The following is an 18742-nucleotide window of genomic DNA, read 5'->3' on the forward strand; positions in this document are numbered from 1 at the left end:
ATATTACCTATTCAGTCTCTGTTTTTGTGGATTGTTTCTTTGGGTTTCCTCTTTCTTTACAGGTCCCCCTTAATATTGCTTACAGAACCAGTATGGTAGTCACATATTCTTTCAGTTTCTACCTATCCTGAAAGCTCCTTATCTCTCCTTCTATTCTGAATGACAGCCTTGCTGGATAAAGTATTTTTGGCTGCATGTTTTTCTCATTTAGTACCCTGCATACATCACACCAGCCCTCTCTGGCCTGCCAGGTCTCTGTGGAGAAGTCTGCTGTTAATCTGATATTTCTCCCCATATAAGTTAAGAGTCTCTTGTCTCGAGCTGCTTTAAGAATTTTCTCTTCATCTTTGAAATTTGCAAGTTTCACTATTAAATGTCAAGGTGTTGAATGGTTTTTATTGATTTTGGGGGGGGCATCCTCTCTATCTCTTGGTTCTGAATGCCTGTTTCCTTCCACAGATTTGGGAAGTTCTCAGCTATGACTTGTTCAAATACACTTTATAGTCCTTTCTCCCTCTCAGCCTCTTCTGGAATCCCAATTAGATGTATATTCTTCCTTCTCAAGCTATTATTTATTTCCCCAAGCCTTTCTTCGTGGACTCTTAATTGTTTTTTCTCTTTTTTCCTCAGCTTCCTTCCTTACCATCAACTTGTCTTCTTTGTCACTCATTCTCTTTTCCACCTCATTAACCCTAACAGTTAGAACATCCAGTTTGGATTGCATTTCATTTAACCTATTTTTAATTTCAGCCTGATTAGATCTCAATTCTGCAATAATGAAGTCTCTAGAGTCCTTTATGCTTTTTTTCCAGAGCCACCAGTAGCTCCATAGTTGTACTTCTGAATTGAATTTCTGACATCATATTTAAATCCAAATCCTGTAACTCTGTGGCAGAGAGTACTGATACCATTTCATTCTTTTGTGGTGAACTCTTCCTTCTAGTCTTTTTGCCCAATGCAGAATGGCTGTATGAGCGGCCTGAGTCAAGAATATCAACCACAAACTAAGTAAAATACACCCTGGATGATTCTGAAGAGGTCAGAAACCAGAAAATTAAAGAAAAATAAGAATAGAAAAAAATAAAACAAAAGGACCACTGTGGTGAAAAACAAATTTAAAAACAAAGTAGTAAAAATAAAAATCCAAAAACAAAGAAGAAAAAAGAAAAAGAAAAAAAAAAGAGTAGAGAATAGAGGGAAAAAAGGGGGGCGGATAATGGTGGCGAGGAAGTGGTAGTGGAGAGAGAATGTAGTCTACCTAAGGTGTCCTAGTGGGTGATCCTTTTTATTTTGAGTGTATTTTGTTATGTGTGTTAGAAGATGTTCAATCCCAAATTTATATAAACCAGCAATACTTCTATAAAGCCCCAACATTAAAAAAAAAATAAAAAATAAAAAAAAATAAAGCCCCAACATTGACCACAAAAACATAAACAAAATAAAAGAGGGGGGCAGAATGGGACAGAAGAGAATATAATCTCACAGAATGAGCCAACATGGTGTTCCACTTGGTTCTGGGTGTATGTTGGTCATGTTTTAGAAGGTACGAAGTTCCATTGTAAAACAAAACGAGGCAAAAACAAAAAACAAACACCCATATTTCATATATCTACCAAAATTGAATTGAATACATTGATGGGAATCCAAAAGTGAAAAATATATCTAAGACATGTAATTGTGAAAATATGAAAGTCAAAAAGGAAAAAACTTAAAAATGAAGAGCTGGTAAAATATTGTAGTTTAGGTGGGAAAAGAGAAAAAATATTGGACATTTTTAGTCTGATATAAAAACGAGTCATAATGGAAAAAAAAAAAAAGGACCCTGTAGTTCTATATACTATTTTCCCTCAGTCCTGGAGCTTTCCAGTGCTCCTTTGTCAGTAAACTTGCTCTTCCCTTGTTTTTCCAGCAGTTCTTCTGGGGGAGGGGTCTGCTGTGCTGATTCTCAGGTGCCTTTGCAGAGATGTCCCACCCCTGGACAGGTGCTGGGCTCAGTATGAGCTGTTCATCCTGTGAGGCTTTTGTTCCCTGGCAGTCCTGCCTCTCCCAGGCACAAGGTGAAACAAAGAGGAAAAACTACAATGGTGGCAGCCAGGTTTCCAGCTCTAGAATGGAGCTCCCTCGAGTAACTAACCACAGTCTCCCAGTCCGCACTGGCCTAGATGCTCCTGGGGGCAGGTGTGGGTGCACAGCTTGCAGGGCGCCTGGAGGTAGGAGAATTCTTGCTTTACTGTGCCGTCCCCTCTTCCTCCTGTACCAGGGGGAATGCCTGATCTCTGACTTTGTTTTATTGGGTGCCTTGGGATCTGGGGCCCTGTGCCACTGGACCCGTGCTCCCGGGGACTGCCTCTCCTGAAGGGAATGGGATACAGCCACCTCCTTCTGGACCTGGTCCACCTAACTGACTGGCTTCTCCCAAATGCCCTGGAGGAATGCGGGGCTCCAGCCTTTTACCGATATCTGACTGCAGTTTGCAGTGAGCTTTCCCCCGGGCCCCCCTCCACTTATAGTTACTCAGGAATCTTAAGCCTTCACTGTCCCTCCTGCGATTCTGCCCGATTTCCTTGCTAAGCACTTTTCAGTCAGGGAAAACTCCGGTGTGGATTTTTAAAGTTCCCATTTCTCCGGGGCTGGGCTTTCTTGCTCTGGAGGCTTTTGCCACTCTGCTTTAGCCCGGCTACTCACAGTTTCCCTTCCCCACTTTATTCTTTTTTTATTCATTTTTCACCTTCCTACCCTGTTAGAAGCAACAACTGTTCTCTTTGTAGCATTCCAGCTATTCTGTCTTTAAATCTCAGGTCGAATTTGTAGGTGTTCAGGATGTTTTGAGAGTTATCTAAGTAAGTTTGTGGGGCCAGGTGAGTTGAGTCCTGCTTTTCCACCATATTGCCACTTCCCCAGGAATGTAGGGGTTTTGTCCAAAAGAGGGAGAAATGAATGCTCCCACAGCCTCAATAAATAAATAAGCATTAACAAATCTCTACAATAATCCCTGACCTTGTCATCTACAAGATACCTACTTTATTCTACTATTAACTGATGCATGCACAAGAAATGTAAATATATTTTAATATATACCTAAGTCAAATAAAAGAGAAAGATACACCTATTAAAAATTTTACAGCACATTCAGAAGATATGCTCTAAATGTTTTCTCTCTCCTATGGCTCAGAAAAATTTCAGGTCAGAGATGGTTCTACAAGACAACTTTTGGATGTCCCAAACTGAAGTAATTCATTTCCCTGATACCTACTTCTCATACCATATTATCTATCTCAGTTAATGATATTATTACTTACTCCATAATTGACCTAGAAATTTAAGAGTAACTCTTGTTTCATCCTTCTTGATCAGCAAATCCTATCCCTTCTACTTCAGAAATTCTCAAGTTCATCCCTTCTTCACCTTCTCTACTACCAATGCCCAAGTTCAGGCCCTCATTACCTCTGACCCTAGCTTCTCAATGATCCCCTATATCTTCATTCAACACACCTAACCCCATCTCCCATATGGTTGTCACACAGTTCTAAAGGAAAGATCTAAATATGACAGTTCCCTGCTTTAAAAGTTTCTATAGCATTACACTGCCTCCCTGCCTTATGTCTTGGTTGGAGTGACAGAACACCAAAGTCTCTCAGAATTATTTATAAATGAAATAGTTTTTTTTTGTTTTAGAAAGAGAGAGAGGTGTCACATGCATGAGCTCCATTGGGCCTAGAGGCACCAGCTACCTCATGGGGAGGCTGAGGCCGCAGCTTGAGGGAGGCTCTGTGTCTGGCAGAACTGGTGTGAAAGAAACAATCCTTCCCTGCCACCTGGATAATCAAGAGTTTTGGCTGGACCTTTGAGCACACACCAAGAAAGTGAGGAGCTGGAAGAAAAGCACAGACTATGGTGCTGAAATGGATTAATAAGGAACTTAGTGATTTGGACCATGACCCTCCAGCACAATGTTCTGCACATCCAGTTGGGGATGGTATGTTTCATTGGCAAACCACAATTATGGGACCTAATGAAAGTCCATGTCAAGATGCTGTATTCTTTCTGACAATTCATTTTTCTACAGGCAACCCCTTCAAACCACCTAAGGTCACATTTACGATAAGAATTTATCTTCCAAATATTAACAGTAATGGCATCATTTGTCTCAATATTCTAAGATCATAGTGGCCTCTGCTTTAACTTTTCTAAACTTCTTTTATCCATTTGTTCACTGCTATGTGACCCAAACGCAGATGAACTCCTAGTGCCAGAGACTGCATAAATCTATAAAACAGATAGATATAAGTACAACAGAAAAAAAAAGATATAAGTACAACAGAATATCTCAGGAATGGACTCAGAGCTATGCCATGTGATGCTAAGTTAAAATCAGAATAAATCTTATGACTCTGAGATCATGCCCTGAGCAGAAATCAAGAGTTGGAGGCTTAACCGACTGAGTTACACAGGTGCCCCTAAATGCAATAATTATTTTTAAATCCACGGTTCTTTAACCCTAGTGTATATGAGAAAACTCAGAGTATTTTTAAGGAATATGGATGCTAGGGCCTCAATCTAAAAGAATCTTGTTTAACTGGTCTGGAGTAGATACTGTACATCCATTTTTAAAATTTCCTCCCAATGCCAGGTAATTCTAATGTGGTCAGGGTTGAAAACTACTAATTTGAAAGATGGCTAGGGACACCTGGGTAGCTCAGTGGTTGAGTGTCTGCTTTGGCTCAGGGCGTGATCCCGGGATCCAGGATTGAGTCCCACATAGGGCTCCTTGTGTGGAGCCTGCTTCTCCCTCTGCCTGTGTCTCTGTCTCTCTCTCATTGTCTCTCATGAATAAATAAATAAATAAAATCTTAAAAAAAAAAAAAAAGATGGCTAGAGAGGTACTTCTACTTCCAGACAGCATGATGTAGCAGGGTCCATATTTATTTTTCCTCACCTTTGACAGAAATAACTAAAAAATTAGACAAAATACATAAACAATTACTTTAAGGCCCTGGTTATCAGGCAACACATACAGTGATCCCTGAGACAAGAGAAACAAAATGAGCCCTTGTTTATTGCCTAAAGAGAGTTTACAAGTAGCAGTGGTAGAAGGAACCCAGGCAAAGCTTAGTTGTCTCCCAAAGTTGAGGAGATAAAGCTAGAAATTTGGGATGGCCAAGGCTGCTAGAGTGCATAGAGCAGAGTACCAGAAAGAAGAGTAAACTCCAGATATCTTGAATATTCATTTGAGTGATGATCAGCATATTTGTATGAGAAAACTAAGGGTAAGAATCAGAGGAAATGATCCTTCTATTCATACAAGGGTGGAAATAGTTTGTCTCTCTACTAACTAAAGTAAAAAAAAAAACCCTCGTAATTTACATAATTTTCATAAAAACTCATAAGTAAAGTATTCAGAAGGATATCACCCCTGTAGTAGGGAAAGTCAGTCCCTATATGAAATGTTGCTTTGGCTCTATCAAACAAAGATTAAAAACAATACCTGAAAGGATCAAATTGTTTCCAAATAAGTTAACTATGTCCCCAAATAAAGCTCAAGAATATTTATAGAAATATAATATTATCTAGCATCTAGCAAGTAAAATGTTCAATGTGTGACAGCTAATAAAATATTACAGGTATATAAAGAAGCCGGAAAATATTCAATACTGAGTATGGAGAGAAAAATTAATCACTCTAAGTATAACTAGAACCAACACAGATATTAGAATTAAAATATTTATTATAGCTTTCCATATGTTTAAGAAAGTAGAAAGATTGATCAGATTAGGTAACATACATTTTTTAAAGACAAATCAAACTTCTAGAGTTGAAAAAGCCAGTATCTGGATGAATAATGAACTGAATGGGATTACTATTAGATTAGACACTGCAGAAGATAAGGTTAGTCAACTTGAAGACACAGCAATAAAAATGATCCAAAATTAAACAGTGACAAGAGACTGGAAAAATGAAAAGAGAACAGCGTGTCAGTGATATATGGGAAAATTTCAATTGATACAATTTTTGGGTAATTGGAGTCCCCAAAGAAAATTAGGTAGAAGGGGCAACAAAGAATTTTTGAAGAAATAATAGCTTAAAATTATCCCAACTTTAATGAAAATTATAAGCATAGAGATCTAATAAGCTCAACAAAAAAATCAAAGCACACACACACACAAAGAAAATAACTGCATCAGACTTCATTATAACTAACTGCTTAAGATTAATGAAAAAGGGATGATCCTCAAGGCATTAAAGGGAAAACAGACCCATTTTATATAGAGAAACAAAGATAATGAGAGCAGAATTCTCATTAGAAAAATTGCAAGCTAAAAAACAGCATAGCAACATCTTTAAAGTACTGGAAGAAACAAAAACACAAAAATAAAAGAAATAATAACATATTGAAAGAAAAAATAAAAGCAGTTATCTAGAATTCTATAACCAGCAGAGTAGACTTTTCTGTGCAACTTGTGCGCTTGTATAGGGTCCTGTGCTCAGAGGACTGCGTTTGGTTTAATGTTCTGCTATTGATGGCTTGGAATTCTGTTTTCTTTTTTATAAGGTTTTATTTTTAAATAATCTTTACACCCAATATGGGGCTTAAACTTACAACTCTGAGATCAAGAGTTGTATGCTAAAAAAAAAAAAAAAGGGATCCCTGGGTGGCGCAGTGGTTTGGTGCCTGCCTTTGGCCCAGGGCGCGATCCTAGAGACCAGGGATCGAATCCCACATCGGGCTCCTGATGCATGGAGCCTGCTTCTCCCTCTGCCTGTGTCTCTGCCTCTCTCTCTCTCTCTCTATGACTATCATAAATAAATAAAAGAAATTAAAAAAAAGAGTTGTATGCTCTACCAATTGAGCCACTCAGGTATCCTAATGGGTTGGAATTCCCCGTCAGTTATTAGTCCTTTGATATTTGTAGAATCTGTAGTGATGTCATCTTTCTCATTCCCAATATCCCCAATAGTCCTTATCTATCATAAGGAAATATATCATATCATATATTTTTGTTTGATAAACTTGACTAGAAGTTTATCAGTTTTATTTACCTTTTCAGAGAACTGGTTTTGGCTTTATTAATCTTCTCTATTTTTTCCTCTCTTTTCGGTTTATTGCTTGATCCTTTATTGTTTCTTTCTTCTGCTTACTTTGAATTTCATTTGCTCTTACTTTTCCAGTTTCTTAAAGTGGATGCTTAGATCATTGATTTAAGAACTTTCTTTTTTAGTGCCATAATTTTCTTCCAAGTACTGCATTAGCTCTATCCACAAATTTTGATATCTCATGAATTTATCTTCACTCACTTTTTCATTTCAGTTTTAGTTTCTTCTCCTGAGTTATGATAAACAAAAATGTGTCCAGATACTGTCATATGTCCCTTATGAGGCACAGCTGAGAACCATTAGCCTGAATAAATGGAGTACGTACCATGTGTATGGATCAGGAGATTCAATATTGTTAAAATACCAATTCTGTAGGCTTAGTGTAATCCCACTTAAATTACCAGCAGGACTTTTGTCTGTATTGAGGAGTAGATTCTAAAATGTATATGAGAATACAAAGGACTTAGAATAGCCAAAATGATTTAAAATAAGAAGGATAAAGTTGGAAGATTGACACTACATGATCTTCAAACTTAAAAAGGACTGCTGTGATCAAGATCATATGGAGTGGGATGAGGCATCAGTGGGAGTGGTTGGGTGGCAGGAGGAGCTATATGGGAGCTAAAGCTACCAATTAAACTGATGAAGATAACCTCCCCAAAGCACTGAGATATCATGGCAGAATCCATGGGGGTGGGGGGAAGAGGCCACCAGGGAGCCTGGCCAGGATTGGTGAAGTTCTGGGCAAGAAGCTGGAGGAAGGGGCTTTGACAAGGCTTATATGGTCCTTGGCCAGTTTCTGGTGCTAAGGAAGATGAAGATGTCTTCCGGGAATGGATGAAGGACACATGTGGTACCAATGCCAAGCAGTCCTGGGACTACCTCAAGGGCCTTCTAGAGTGGTACAGTGCCTTCTTGTGAGGCTCTTTGGGGAGCCTCCAATCCCTAGCCCCAGCATTGAGTTTCCAGAGTTTGCAGGACATGGGGACTCCTCCCCATCCTCTACAAAGGAAGAGATTGCTGTTGTCATATTCACCTGTGATGTACTACAAGGTCATTGGGAGTTCTTTCCCCTCACCATTTCAATTTTTTTTTTTTTTTGAATTCTTGCTCTTGCATGCATCTTCTTTCTCCTCCCTTGCCAGTTTCATGTCAACAATTATCAGCTTTTCCAAATGGATTCCTGGCTTTTCCCTCACTCCCACTTCCATCTCTGGTCTGTCTTATGCTATTTGGCTCCTTTTTTGGCAAGAAGAGGCACTGTCCTTATAAAGTTTTTTTTTTAATCAATAAAGTCAGTGGCTTTCAAAAAAAAGACAAGACAATATGGTATTGGTCTTAAAATAGACAAATAGATCAATAGAAAATTCTGACATAGACCTATATATATTTGATCAATAGATTTCAATAAAAGTACCAAAGCAATTAAATGGAGAAAGAACAGAGTTCTCAACAAACAGTGCTTGAACAAGTAGATATCTATCTGTAAAAAATGAACCCTCATCAATATCTTGTACCACATACAAAAGTTAACTCAAAATGAATCATAGACCAAGTGTAAGATGTAAAACTATAACATTTCTACAAGAAAATATAGGAGAATATTTTGGTGATACTGGGTTAAGCAATAGTTTCTTAGATATGACATTAAAAGCAAAAATCCAAAAAAGAAAAATTTGGTAGTTTGCACTTACTTTGGCAAAATTTATGAATATTTGGTCTTCAAAAGACGTTTATTAAAATGGAAAGACGAGATAGATTGGGAGAGCATATTTACAAAGTACCTCTATAATAAAGACTTGTATCTCTAATACATAAGAAAATCCCAAATTTAACCATAGAAAAGCAAACAACTCAATAAAAAACTAGGCAAAAGATTTCAACAGACACTTCACCCAAAATATATGGATGGTAATTAAGTATATAAAAAGATGTTCAACATCAGCAATCACTAGGACAATGCAAACCAAAATCATAAGATACCATTTCACACACACTAGAGTGCTCTAATAAAAAAGACAATAGTAAGTGGTGATAAGAATGTGGAGAAACAGGAGCCTTCATATATTGCTAGTGGGAATGTCAAAGGATACAACCCCTTTGAGAAAGAATTTGGTGGTTTCTTAAAATATTAAACATATGCCTACTGTTCTACTACTAGAAATTTACCTACAAGAAATGAAGGCATGTGTCCACGCAAAGACTCGCACATGAATGTTCACAGCAGTGTTATTTGTAATAACCAAAAACTGGAAGCAACAGGTGGTGAAATAATCAACCTGCGGCATATCCATACAAGAGAATACTACTCAGCAACAAAAGAAAATGTACTATTGATATCCATGACATCATGGAGAAATATCAAAATAATTATGCTGAGTGAAAGAAGCCATACCAAAACAAAGATTACCTATTATGTGATTTCATTTATATAAATTTCTAGAAAATGCAAACTTACATATAGTGGCAGAACGCAGCTTAGTGGCCTGTGTGTTAATGGGGGAAAGAAGGAGAGAGGGTTATAAAAGGGAAGAAGGAGACCTTTTGGGATGATGAGCATGTGATAATTTCACATATGTCAAAACTTTTCAAATTGTACACTATAAATTTGCCCAGTTTGTTTTATGTCAATTATACCTCAATAAAGAAGTAACAAAATAATAATTACAAAAAGATAGATGGCTAAAGAGACATACTGGCTGAAGTTTGATGTTAGGAATTTAACCTTCTCTGACATCATTCCCCCTACAATTGTCTGCTGGTTCCAGGCCATCTACCTAGAACATGCAATCTGGGGGTGCCTGGGTGACTCAGTGGTTAAGCATCTGCCTTTGGCTCATGCCAGGATCCCAGGGTCCTGGGATCGAGGTCTGCATTGGGCTCCCTGCAAGGAGCCTGCTTCTGCCTCTGCCTATGTCTCTGTGTTTCTCATGAATAAATAATATCTTTAAAATAAAATAAAATCTCCTTTAAAAAAAATGCAATCTGCTAGGGTTTAAAAGTGCACCCTGAGACAGATTGCCATCAGCTGGCAACTCACTTAATTTCTCTTTTTAAATAATTGCATACTTGAAATAGGATCACTTTTGAATTAAATCCTCATTGAAAAGTTCTATCAAAGCATGGGTCTCATTTCAAGAAAGCATTTTCCCAGGGCTGTACATTTTTTTATCCCTTTGCTAAAATTTGCTTCCCACCCAACCCTGGCTTCATTGTTTTGCCAGGCCAGATAAAATTCACCTCTTGTGTATGTGTGAAGCCCTCTCTGGTCCTCTGCTTCTTTGAACTACATTTAGTAGCCATTAATCACCTAGCTCATATTGCCAGCACATAGGGGCTATACCTTCCCTACCCCCATCATGAATTTTACCTAAAGGAAAGTAAGTCTTGATGTCTAAAATGTAAACTTTACAAGGAACACAAACTGGTTCAGAGAAAAGATATGCCAACACTTAAAAAGAGACACAAGGATTCCCAAGCCAAATAGATTGTTACCTAATTGAAAACATTAGCATGTCAGAAATAGACAAAAAAGGAGTACGTAAGAAGAGAGGTTGACCATTAATGTCACTCACCATCCAGGGAAGAAAGAATTCTTTTGTTTCCCTTGTTCATTCTGTTTAAAGCTATTCCATTTCTAAAATCTGGAATCCATTGATTGCTTTCCCTTGTTCTAAATTCATTTCAAAAACAATCTTAGGTCTTAATTTGTTTTCCAAATGCAGTGAGTATGCCCAGAGACCTCACTAAAGTAACAGAAGAGGGTCTAGTTCCTTGAGATGTTAGAATCCTCCTAATAATTTGCCTTTCTGGGCAAATTATTAATCCACAGTAGCCTTGTGGATTTGTTTAATACCAGCCTGAGAAACAGATTCCACAAGGTAAAGACCAGATCCTAACATATTTTCCAAGATAATATCACGTTGTATGACCTCTTGGGATACAGTCTGCTTCCCCTGAAGAGGTTCTTTAATTAATTTGTTTGTTTATCATTTCCATAGTTCATATTTATGCTACAGCACTTACTCCATTCTATAGTTTAATGAGCATAGTTTACAGCTATAGATTCTGAGCTACTTGAGGGTCATCCTGCATCCAGTTTTGCACTGACCTCTACCATCCTTGCTCAACAAATAGCAGAATTAATTGAATCTGGATAATGTGCAGAGGTGTCCTCTTCCATTTTTAAATTGACTTGACAGAAAAATTGAACATCCAAAACACCCCTTCCCAAGCACAAGCCTCTACCACTCAGAAACTGCAAGTACTATAGATAAGACAGGTATGTTTTTGAAAGTAAAGGGGTGCCCCTCTGGCTCGTGGGTGAACATGAAACTCTTGATCTCAAGCCCCACTTTCAGTTGGTGTGGAGCCTATTTAAAAATAAATAAATAAATAAACAAACAAATAAATAAATAAATGCTACACATTCCTAGAGGACTGATTTTTTTTTAAATAGAGAATGCATGTGTGCATGAGCGTGCAAGCAGGGAGGGGCAGACGTAGAAAGAGAGAATCCCAAGCAGGTTCGACACTCATTGCAGAGCCAACATATGGCTCAAACTCACAACCCTGGGATGATGACCTGAGCTGAAATCATAAGTTGGAGGCTTAACCAACTGAGCCACTCAGGCACTCAAGAACTGATTTTTAAATGAGGGCCAGAGTAGCAGCAACCTCAGTGAAGTTCCTGACACTGCTTCATTTGGGAATTCCTGAAATGTTTAAAAACGTTTCAAGGCTCATCATTATATCAACTAAGATGTAGAGATTTGCCAGATGAATAACCATTAGGGAAATAATGAAAGTGTGCTATCTATTTTAACAATTAAAACACAACTAGAGAACCCTATAAACTTTTTGTTACCAAAGACAGTATGAAAAGTCACATTTTTATAAAAGGAGTCTTGATCTATTTTAAATTTTGCAATAGCAATGCTCCTTTTTATGAAAATAATTCACTCCAGTATGTATAAAACAGTTAAGAAGACTTTAAATTATAAATACATATTCACATGATTTTTTTTAAATTTCAAGCTTTAAAAAAATCCAAAGTAGTCTGTGAAAAATATTCAACACCACAGAGATACATTTAAGAAAAAGTAATTGTTTAGACTAAAATTCCACATTCTAAAAAAATCAAATAATGAGTGCTTCTTGCCTCCTTCCTTCTTTTTTAAAGTTATACTTTAAGGATTTTATTTATTTGAGAGAGAGAGAGAGAGAATGAGTATGGGGGAATGGAAGAGGGAGAGGGAGAGGGAGAAGAAGATTCAGCCCTATGTGGGGCTCCATCCCAGGACCACAGGATCATGACCTGACCCTCCTAGGTGCTCCCTCTTTTTTAAGTTTTTATTTTAATTCCAGTTAATGAATAGTGTTATATTAGTTTTAGGTGCTGCCTCATTCCTTCTTAAAAGCAGTCATCTTTTTATGAGTTTCTTAATAGAAATGATTCCTTTCTAGAAATAGAAATAGATTCCTTTAAGCACTGTTAACTAAATGTCTTTGACTCCTTTTTCTCACAGTGGACAGTATGATGAATAAATACAATTAAGTGTGAATAAACTAGTTTCTCAGTTCACAAATAAAGCCTAGTCCTGAACACAGAAAGCAGTTTCCATTAATATCTAGTTCTGTAGTTAATCCTCAAAAGATCGAAACTGTGATTTTTTAAGCATAGGAAACGAGGCCTAGGGAAATCAAGCTCCTTTTTTTCACATCCTAGTTAGTTAACAGTAGCTTAGAGACTGAAGACACTCTTGCCTTGTAGTCTGATTTATGAGTACTGGGTTCCCATAAAAGAATAAGCTAAAAATGCCAAGACAAAGAAACGCTTATTTCAAAAATGGCCAATAGCACAATCTGTCTCTCCTCCCAAAACTCATATGCATGGCAGATTTTTGTGCTGCTAATGCTACATGAAGAAAATGTAGGCCTAATCTGTCCAGTCTTCCATCTCAGTGCAAAGGAAGGGGCTGAATTTAAGTGGAGCTTGTTCTGTACGGCCTCATCCGGCCAACAGGCAGAGCTCCAGCTCCCTCGGGCTCCGCAGGGGAAGAGAGCCCAGAAAGAAAGAACCATCACCAAACCCCACCCTGCTATATCTTAGATAAATAAAAACCACGTAAATTAAAAAAACAAAAACAAAAAAAAAAAGAGGGTGTAAGAGCAAGCAATGGGTGCTCCTTCAACGGTACACCCGTGCACATTTCCTGATCCTCTATCTCCTTTTGCTCGGTGTCCCTAATGCTTCCACCCTGGCATGGCTTCTGCATCCTGTGTTGATCTCTCCTTTGACTCGACCCAGTAGGTATGGCCTTCAACTTCATGGGCACCGACAGAGCGGGTGTCAAGACCTGGGAGAGAGACGCGTTTCCCAAGCCTTAGTCCAGCACAATCCAGCAGCACATCTTTATTTCTAGGCAACTTCCCCACCGCTCTTCCCCCCTCTCCCCCGCCACCAGCGCATCGGCCCCCCAAGACCTCCTCCTGGGTGTCCTCCGACCCCGTCCAAGCTGCTGTGAGTCGGCGCCCATCCCTCCCGGGCGCGGGGTAGCCGGGCCCTGGGTCCCAGCCCCGCGCCCCGCGCCCCGCGCCCCGCGCCCCGCGCCCGCGCCGCCACCCCCCGGCTCCCGCAGCGCTCTCACCTCATCCAGGGTGCGGCGGCCGCCGCTGCCTCTTCCTCCTCGGCCGCCGCCGCCCAGCTGCCGGCCGCCTCGGGATGCCGTCGCTCCCGGCCCGGAGACTGCAGAGAGGGCTGCGGGGCTCGCGCCGCGTCCCCGGACCGGTAAGGCGCGAGGTGCGCGGGGCAGCGGCGGCGACAGCAGGACCCACCGTCTGCCCTCTTCATGGATTTCCCGGGCCCGACCGCGGTCCTCCTGGCCTCGGTCTTCCTACGGTCCTCCCGCGCCGCCCGGGAGCATCCTCCAGACGTGATGGTGGCGGAAACCTGCAAGGGCCAGGCCTCTTCCGCGGCTGCCTCTGCCACCTGCTCCGCCCAGACTGCTTCGGGGCCTCGCGCACAAACACCGCCGCAGCCTCCTCGCCCTCTCATCAACCCATTCTCTCTCCACCCACTACCTCAATCTGCAAACCTTTTCATCCCCGATAGCACTCCTTTTTGTCTTCCAATCTCCTCCAAGGTCACTGTCCTCAATTTCCCACCTTAAATGTTTCTCTTTTTCTCACGCCCTCTCCCTGTGATTTCCTGGGTTTTGCCTTCCTCCTCCCTCCAACTCAGTCATCTTTCTTTGCTCAGAGTCACTATTTTTCCAGGCCCCTGGCTAACCCCATTTCTCCTGCTTTCCCTCTTTTTCCCTCTTAAAATCTTTTTTTCCTCTCAATTTTCCCTTTTGTTGTTGTAAAAACAAACAAACAAAACCTTTTCCCCAGAAAAAACACAGTTTTTCTTTCTTTCCCTTGAGACTCTGATTTCCATTTTTCATAAAGAACTCAAAGTATAGATCACTTGATCTCCAATATCAAGTCAAGGGGATGTATTCATGGTTTTAAAAAAGTTCGTAGGTCAAATAAATCCTCCACTTAATGTTCTTTCTGAAAAGCCCTTTCTTATATCCCAGTGTCCTCTAACAACAGAAGCTATTCAGAATCTAGCAGAGCGGAATGCTTCTGCTGCACTATATACTCACGGCTTGCAACAGAGGTTCATCTTGGTAGTAGGCACCATGGATCTCAAAGTTTACAGGCAAAAGTCAATATGGACTGTTGATGGATTCAGTGTAAACAAAGAAACTCATTCTTAACACATTTTCCTCCCAAACCTGCTGTTCAGTCCTCCCCCCCCCCCTTTTTTTTAACCCAATACTATCATTCACCTGGGCACGGTCAGAGACTTATGTCTCTCACTCATTCGCCTCATCCAGTCTTTAATTCTACTTCTTTACTATTTCTTTGAGTGTTCCCTCCAATCAGGATTCCAAATGTTTCCAGAAAATGGCACTATCAGGTATCTCATCATTCTTTCTTTCAAACCTCCCAGCTTAATCTGTCTTTACCTCTGTTTTCCCTTCAACCTATCTTACCTGGGCAATTTACCCTACCATTCCCATCTCTGCTAGAGACTCTTAATTATCTTCTGTTGTCTTTATATCTTTGGCATCACTTTCTCCATTAAGTCCACCCCTCTGCTATAAACATCCCCAAGTCTCCTCATGCCTAAAATAGAGTCCTCCCACCTCAACCTCTAACCACCATCATCTCTGGCTTCCCTTCATAACCAACTTGCTTAAATACACTGTATTCATTTGATAGCTATACTTCCTGATTCCCATTCATTCTTTACCACATCATTCTTTGCAACCCGGCTTCTTATTACTTAGACAAAGCTGTTCTCCTAGCCAACTGACTTTGGCTTTGCCCACAGAAAGGCAGTAGGTTCGATATAACATACAAAATAAAAGTAATGAATTTCCTTAATTTTTTGAGATTCTTTTATTTATTTTTCATGAGAGACACAGAGAGAGAGGCAGAGACATAGGCAGAGGGAGAAGCAGGCTCCTCAAGGGGATCCCAATGTGGACTCAATCCTGGGACTCCGGGATAACACTCTGAGCTGAAGGCTGGGGCTCAACCACTGAGCCACCCAGGTGTCCCTTGAGATTTCTTGATTTAAAGAGAATATGCTATCTTAGTTGGTTCAGGCAGATAAGTAGTTGAGTGGAATAACTGTAAACTTAAAAGGTAAGAATTGCTAAAGCTCCCAGTTCCAGCCAGGATGGAGCAACATGCATTAGACTAACTCTTCCCCCTTGAGAGGGGGGTGGGATAGAATAGAAAATATAAATGTTTATAAATACAGAAATATAGAAAAACATAAAAATAACTCTTTGAAGAAACTGAAGGATAATCAAAGCAGGCAGGACTTGAATCTCTATGATTCTTTTTTTTTGTATATTTTTTTATTGGAGTTCAATTTGCCAACATATAGCATAACACCCAGTGCTCACCCGTCTAGTGCCCCCCTCAGTGCCCATCACCCAGTCACCCCCACCCCCTGCCCACCTCCCTTTCCACCACCCCTTGTTTGTTTCCCAGAGTTGGGAGTCTCTCATGTTCTGTCACCGTCTCTGATATTTCCCACTCATTTTCTCTCCTTTCCCCTTTATTCCCTTTCACTATTTTTTATATTCCCCAAATGAATGAGACCATATAATGTTTGTCCTTCTCCGATTGACTTACTTCACTCAGCATAATAGTTCCATCCACATTGAAGCAAATGGTGGGTATTTGTCATTTCTAATGGCTGAGTAATATTCCATTGTATATATAGACCACATCTTCTTTATCCATTCTTCTTTCGATGGGCACCGAGGCTCCTTCCACAGTTTGGCTATTGTGGACATTGCTGCTATAAACATTGGGGTGCAAGTGTCCTGCCATTTCACTTCATCTGTATCTTTGAGGTAAATCCCCAGCAGTGCAGTTGCTGGGTCATAGGGTAGTTCTATTTTTAACTCTTTGAAGAACCTCCACACAATTTTCCAGAGTGGCTGTACCAGTTGAATCTATATGATTCTGAGAGAGAAGAACATGAAGTGAGACATCTGGGTGGCTCAGCAGTTAAGCATCTGCCTTCTGCTCAGGGAGTGATCCTGGAGTCATGGGATTCAGTCCCACATAGGCTCCCTGCATGGAACCTGCTTCTCCCTCTGCCTGTGTGTCTGCCTCCCCCCTCTCTGTGTGTCTCTCATGGATAAATAAATGAAATCTTTTTTTTTAAGGGGTGCCTGTGTGGTTCAGTGTGGTTGAGTGTCTGCATTTGGCTCAAGGTGTGATCCTGGAGTTCTGGGATAAAGTCCCACATCAGGCTCCCTGCAAGGAGCCTGCTTCTCCCTCTGCCTGTGTCTCTGCCTCTCTATGTGTCTCTCATGAATGAATAAATAAATAAAATCTGAGAGAGAGAGAGAGAGAGAGAGAGAGAGAAAGAGAAACATGAAGTGAGCTCCATATTCACCCTAAAATTTTTCTCCTGAGCAGATTTTCCAAATTAGATACTAGAAAACAAAAGCCAAGTAAAAGCTGGCAGTACTACTGGGCTGAATAGTCAAAGGCCAAAGTTTGGGCTGTTAAAGTGGCTGGGACTTGAGGGAGAACTCCCAGAGAAAGAAGAATGGCAGAGAAGTAGTTCAATTGCCCAGTGCAATTCCCCTCAGGTAGTGGCCAGTTGTAAAGCCCAACATACACAAAGCATATCCCAGAACCAAACCAATCAGAACAAAACCTACACCAGAAAACAGCAGTTTATTTATTTTTTTTAAAGATTTTATTTATTTATTCATGAGAGACACACACAGAGAGAGAGGCAGAGACACAGGCAGAGGGAGAAGTAGGCTCCATGCAAGGAGCCCGATGTGGGACTCGATCCCAGGTCTCCAGGATCACACCCTGGGCTGCAGATGGCACTAAACCACTGTGCCACCGGGGCTGCCCAGAAAACAGCAGTTTAGAGGCTAATGAGCAAAGTAGAGATTTCAGCACCCAGTGATGAAGGATAGTTGGAAGGCAGACAGGGAGGGACAAGGGACCTCATGCCCTAAGAGGAAACCACTCTTTTATTTGACAGAGCAAGCAAGGGGGAGGAGAGAGAAAGAGGGAGAAGCCAACTCCCCATTGAACAGAGGGTCCAACTCGAGGCTCTATCCCAAGATCCTGGGATCATGACCTAAGCCAAAGGCAGATGCTTAACCACTGAGCCACCCAGGCACCCCTAGAAGGAATCACTCTTTAAAGGATTTTACACTACTGGAAGGAGCTCTTCCCCTCCCCACCTGATAGATAGATGACAAAAACCTGATTGGATGACAGGCATTGCCTGGAGGGTTAATCAGATTAAAATGGCCCACCAATAAGCCACAAAACCCCCTATACTTAGAAATTCTGGTGGCAACCCTCTCAGGTCCCCTCCCTCCTTAGGATCTTTGTACTATCATTTTGCTACCACTCAATAAACTTTGCTTTGCTGCCCACCACACTGTCTGGTCTACCTCTTCATTCTTCGAAGTGGCCTGACCAAGAACTGCGAGCACTGACACAGAGAAAAAAAAATCCTGTAACACTAACACAACTTGGAATTCAAGCCTCTCCAAGATAAAGAGAACTCCAGGGCTTTCAGCTGAGACCCAAAAAAGGCTGTACTCTTAGATTAAGGGTGATACAGTACTGAGATAGAATAGATCTAACAAAGCTGAAAGCCAAGTCTTTACAAGAGCAAAGTGATCCACTGGTATTCCTTATGCCTATCAGAACATAACCTATGGAGGTAGATAACACAACCTCTGAAATTTTTTCCTCCACAATGTCAAAGATACAATATAAAATTATGAGGCACGTGAAAAACCAAATCCAAATGGCTAAACATGAGGAGAAAAGTTAACAGAAGCAGACCCAGACATTAGAATTGACATGAGCTTAAATAACTATGACTAAATAGGCTAAATAAAGAGGAAAATATGTGCAAAGATTAAAAGATAATTTATTTCAATATAGAATTGGAACTTATTAAAAAAACAGATGGTCATTCTAAATATAAAAATAATTGGAAATAACCCATTGGTGTGTTCAACAGCAGTCTGAATGTAGCAGAAATCAGCATTTGTGAAGTGGATGATAGGACAATAGAAAATTTCAA

General features: G+C 40.3%; 1 protein-coding gene and 1 pseudogene across 20 annotated transcripts in view; one reads left to right on the plus strand and one right to left on the minus strand.

Annotated features, from left to right (window-relative positions):
* The window catches only part of PDE4DIP (phosphodiesterase 4D interacting protein), a 223239-nt gene extending 209076 nt beyond the window's left edge, over positions 1-14163 (minus strand). For 17 of the 20 annotated variants that reach the window (XR_012004105.1, XR_012004104.1, XM_072769527.1 and 14 more), the window contains exon 1: positions 13743-13760. Coding sequence is in view for 18 of the 20 variants with exons in the window: in XM_072769527.1 (XP_072625628.1) it covers positions 13743-13747 (5 nt within the window). In the remaining 2 variants the exon portion in view is untranslated. Of the gene's footprint in view, positions 1-13742 lie in introns of all 20 variants that reach the window. The other 3 variants (XM_072769545.1, XM_072769546.1, XM_072769548.1) reach the window with 2 other exon arrangements.
* On the plus strand, positions 3124-4802 carry LOC140600634 (ubiquitin-conjugating enzyme E2 D3 pseudogene; annotated as a pseudogene).
* Positions 14164-18742: the final 4579 nt, after the last annotated feature.

Source organism: Canis lupus, chromosome 12, assembly GCF_048164855.1.
Source record: "Canis lupus baileyi chromosome 12, mCanLup2.hap1, whole genome shotgun sequence".
Taxonomy (NCBI): Eukaryota; Metazoa; Chordata; class Mammalia; order Carnivora; family Canidae; genus Canis; species Canis lupus.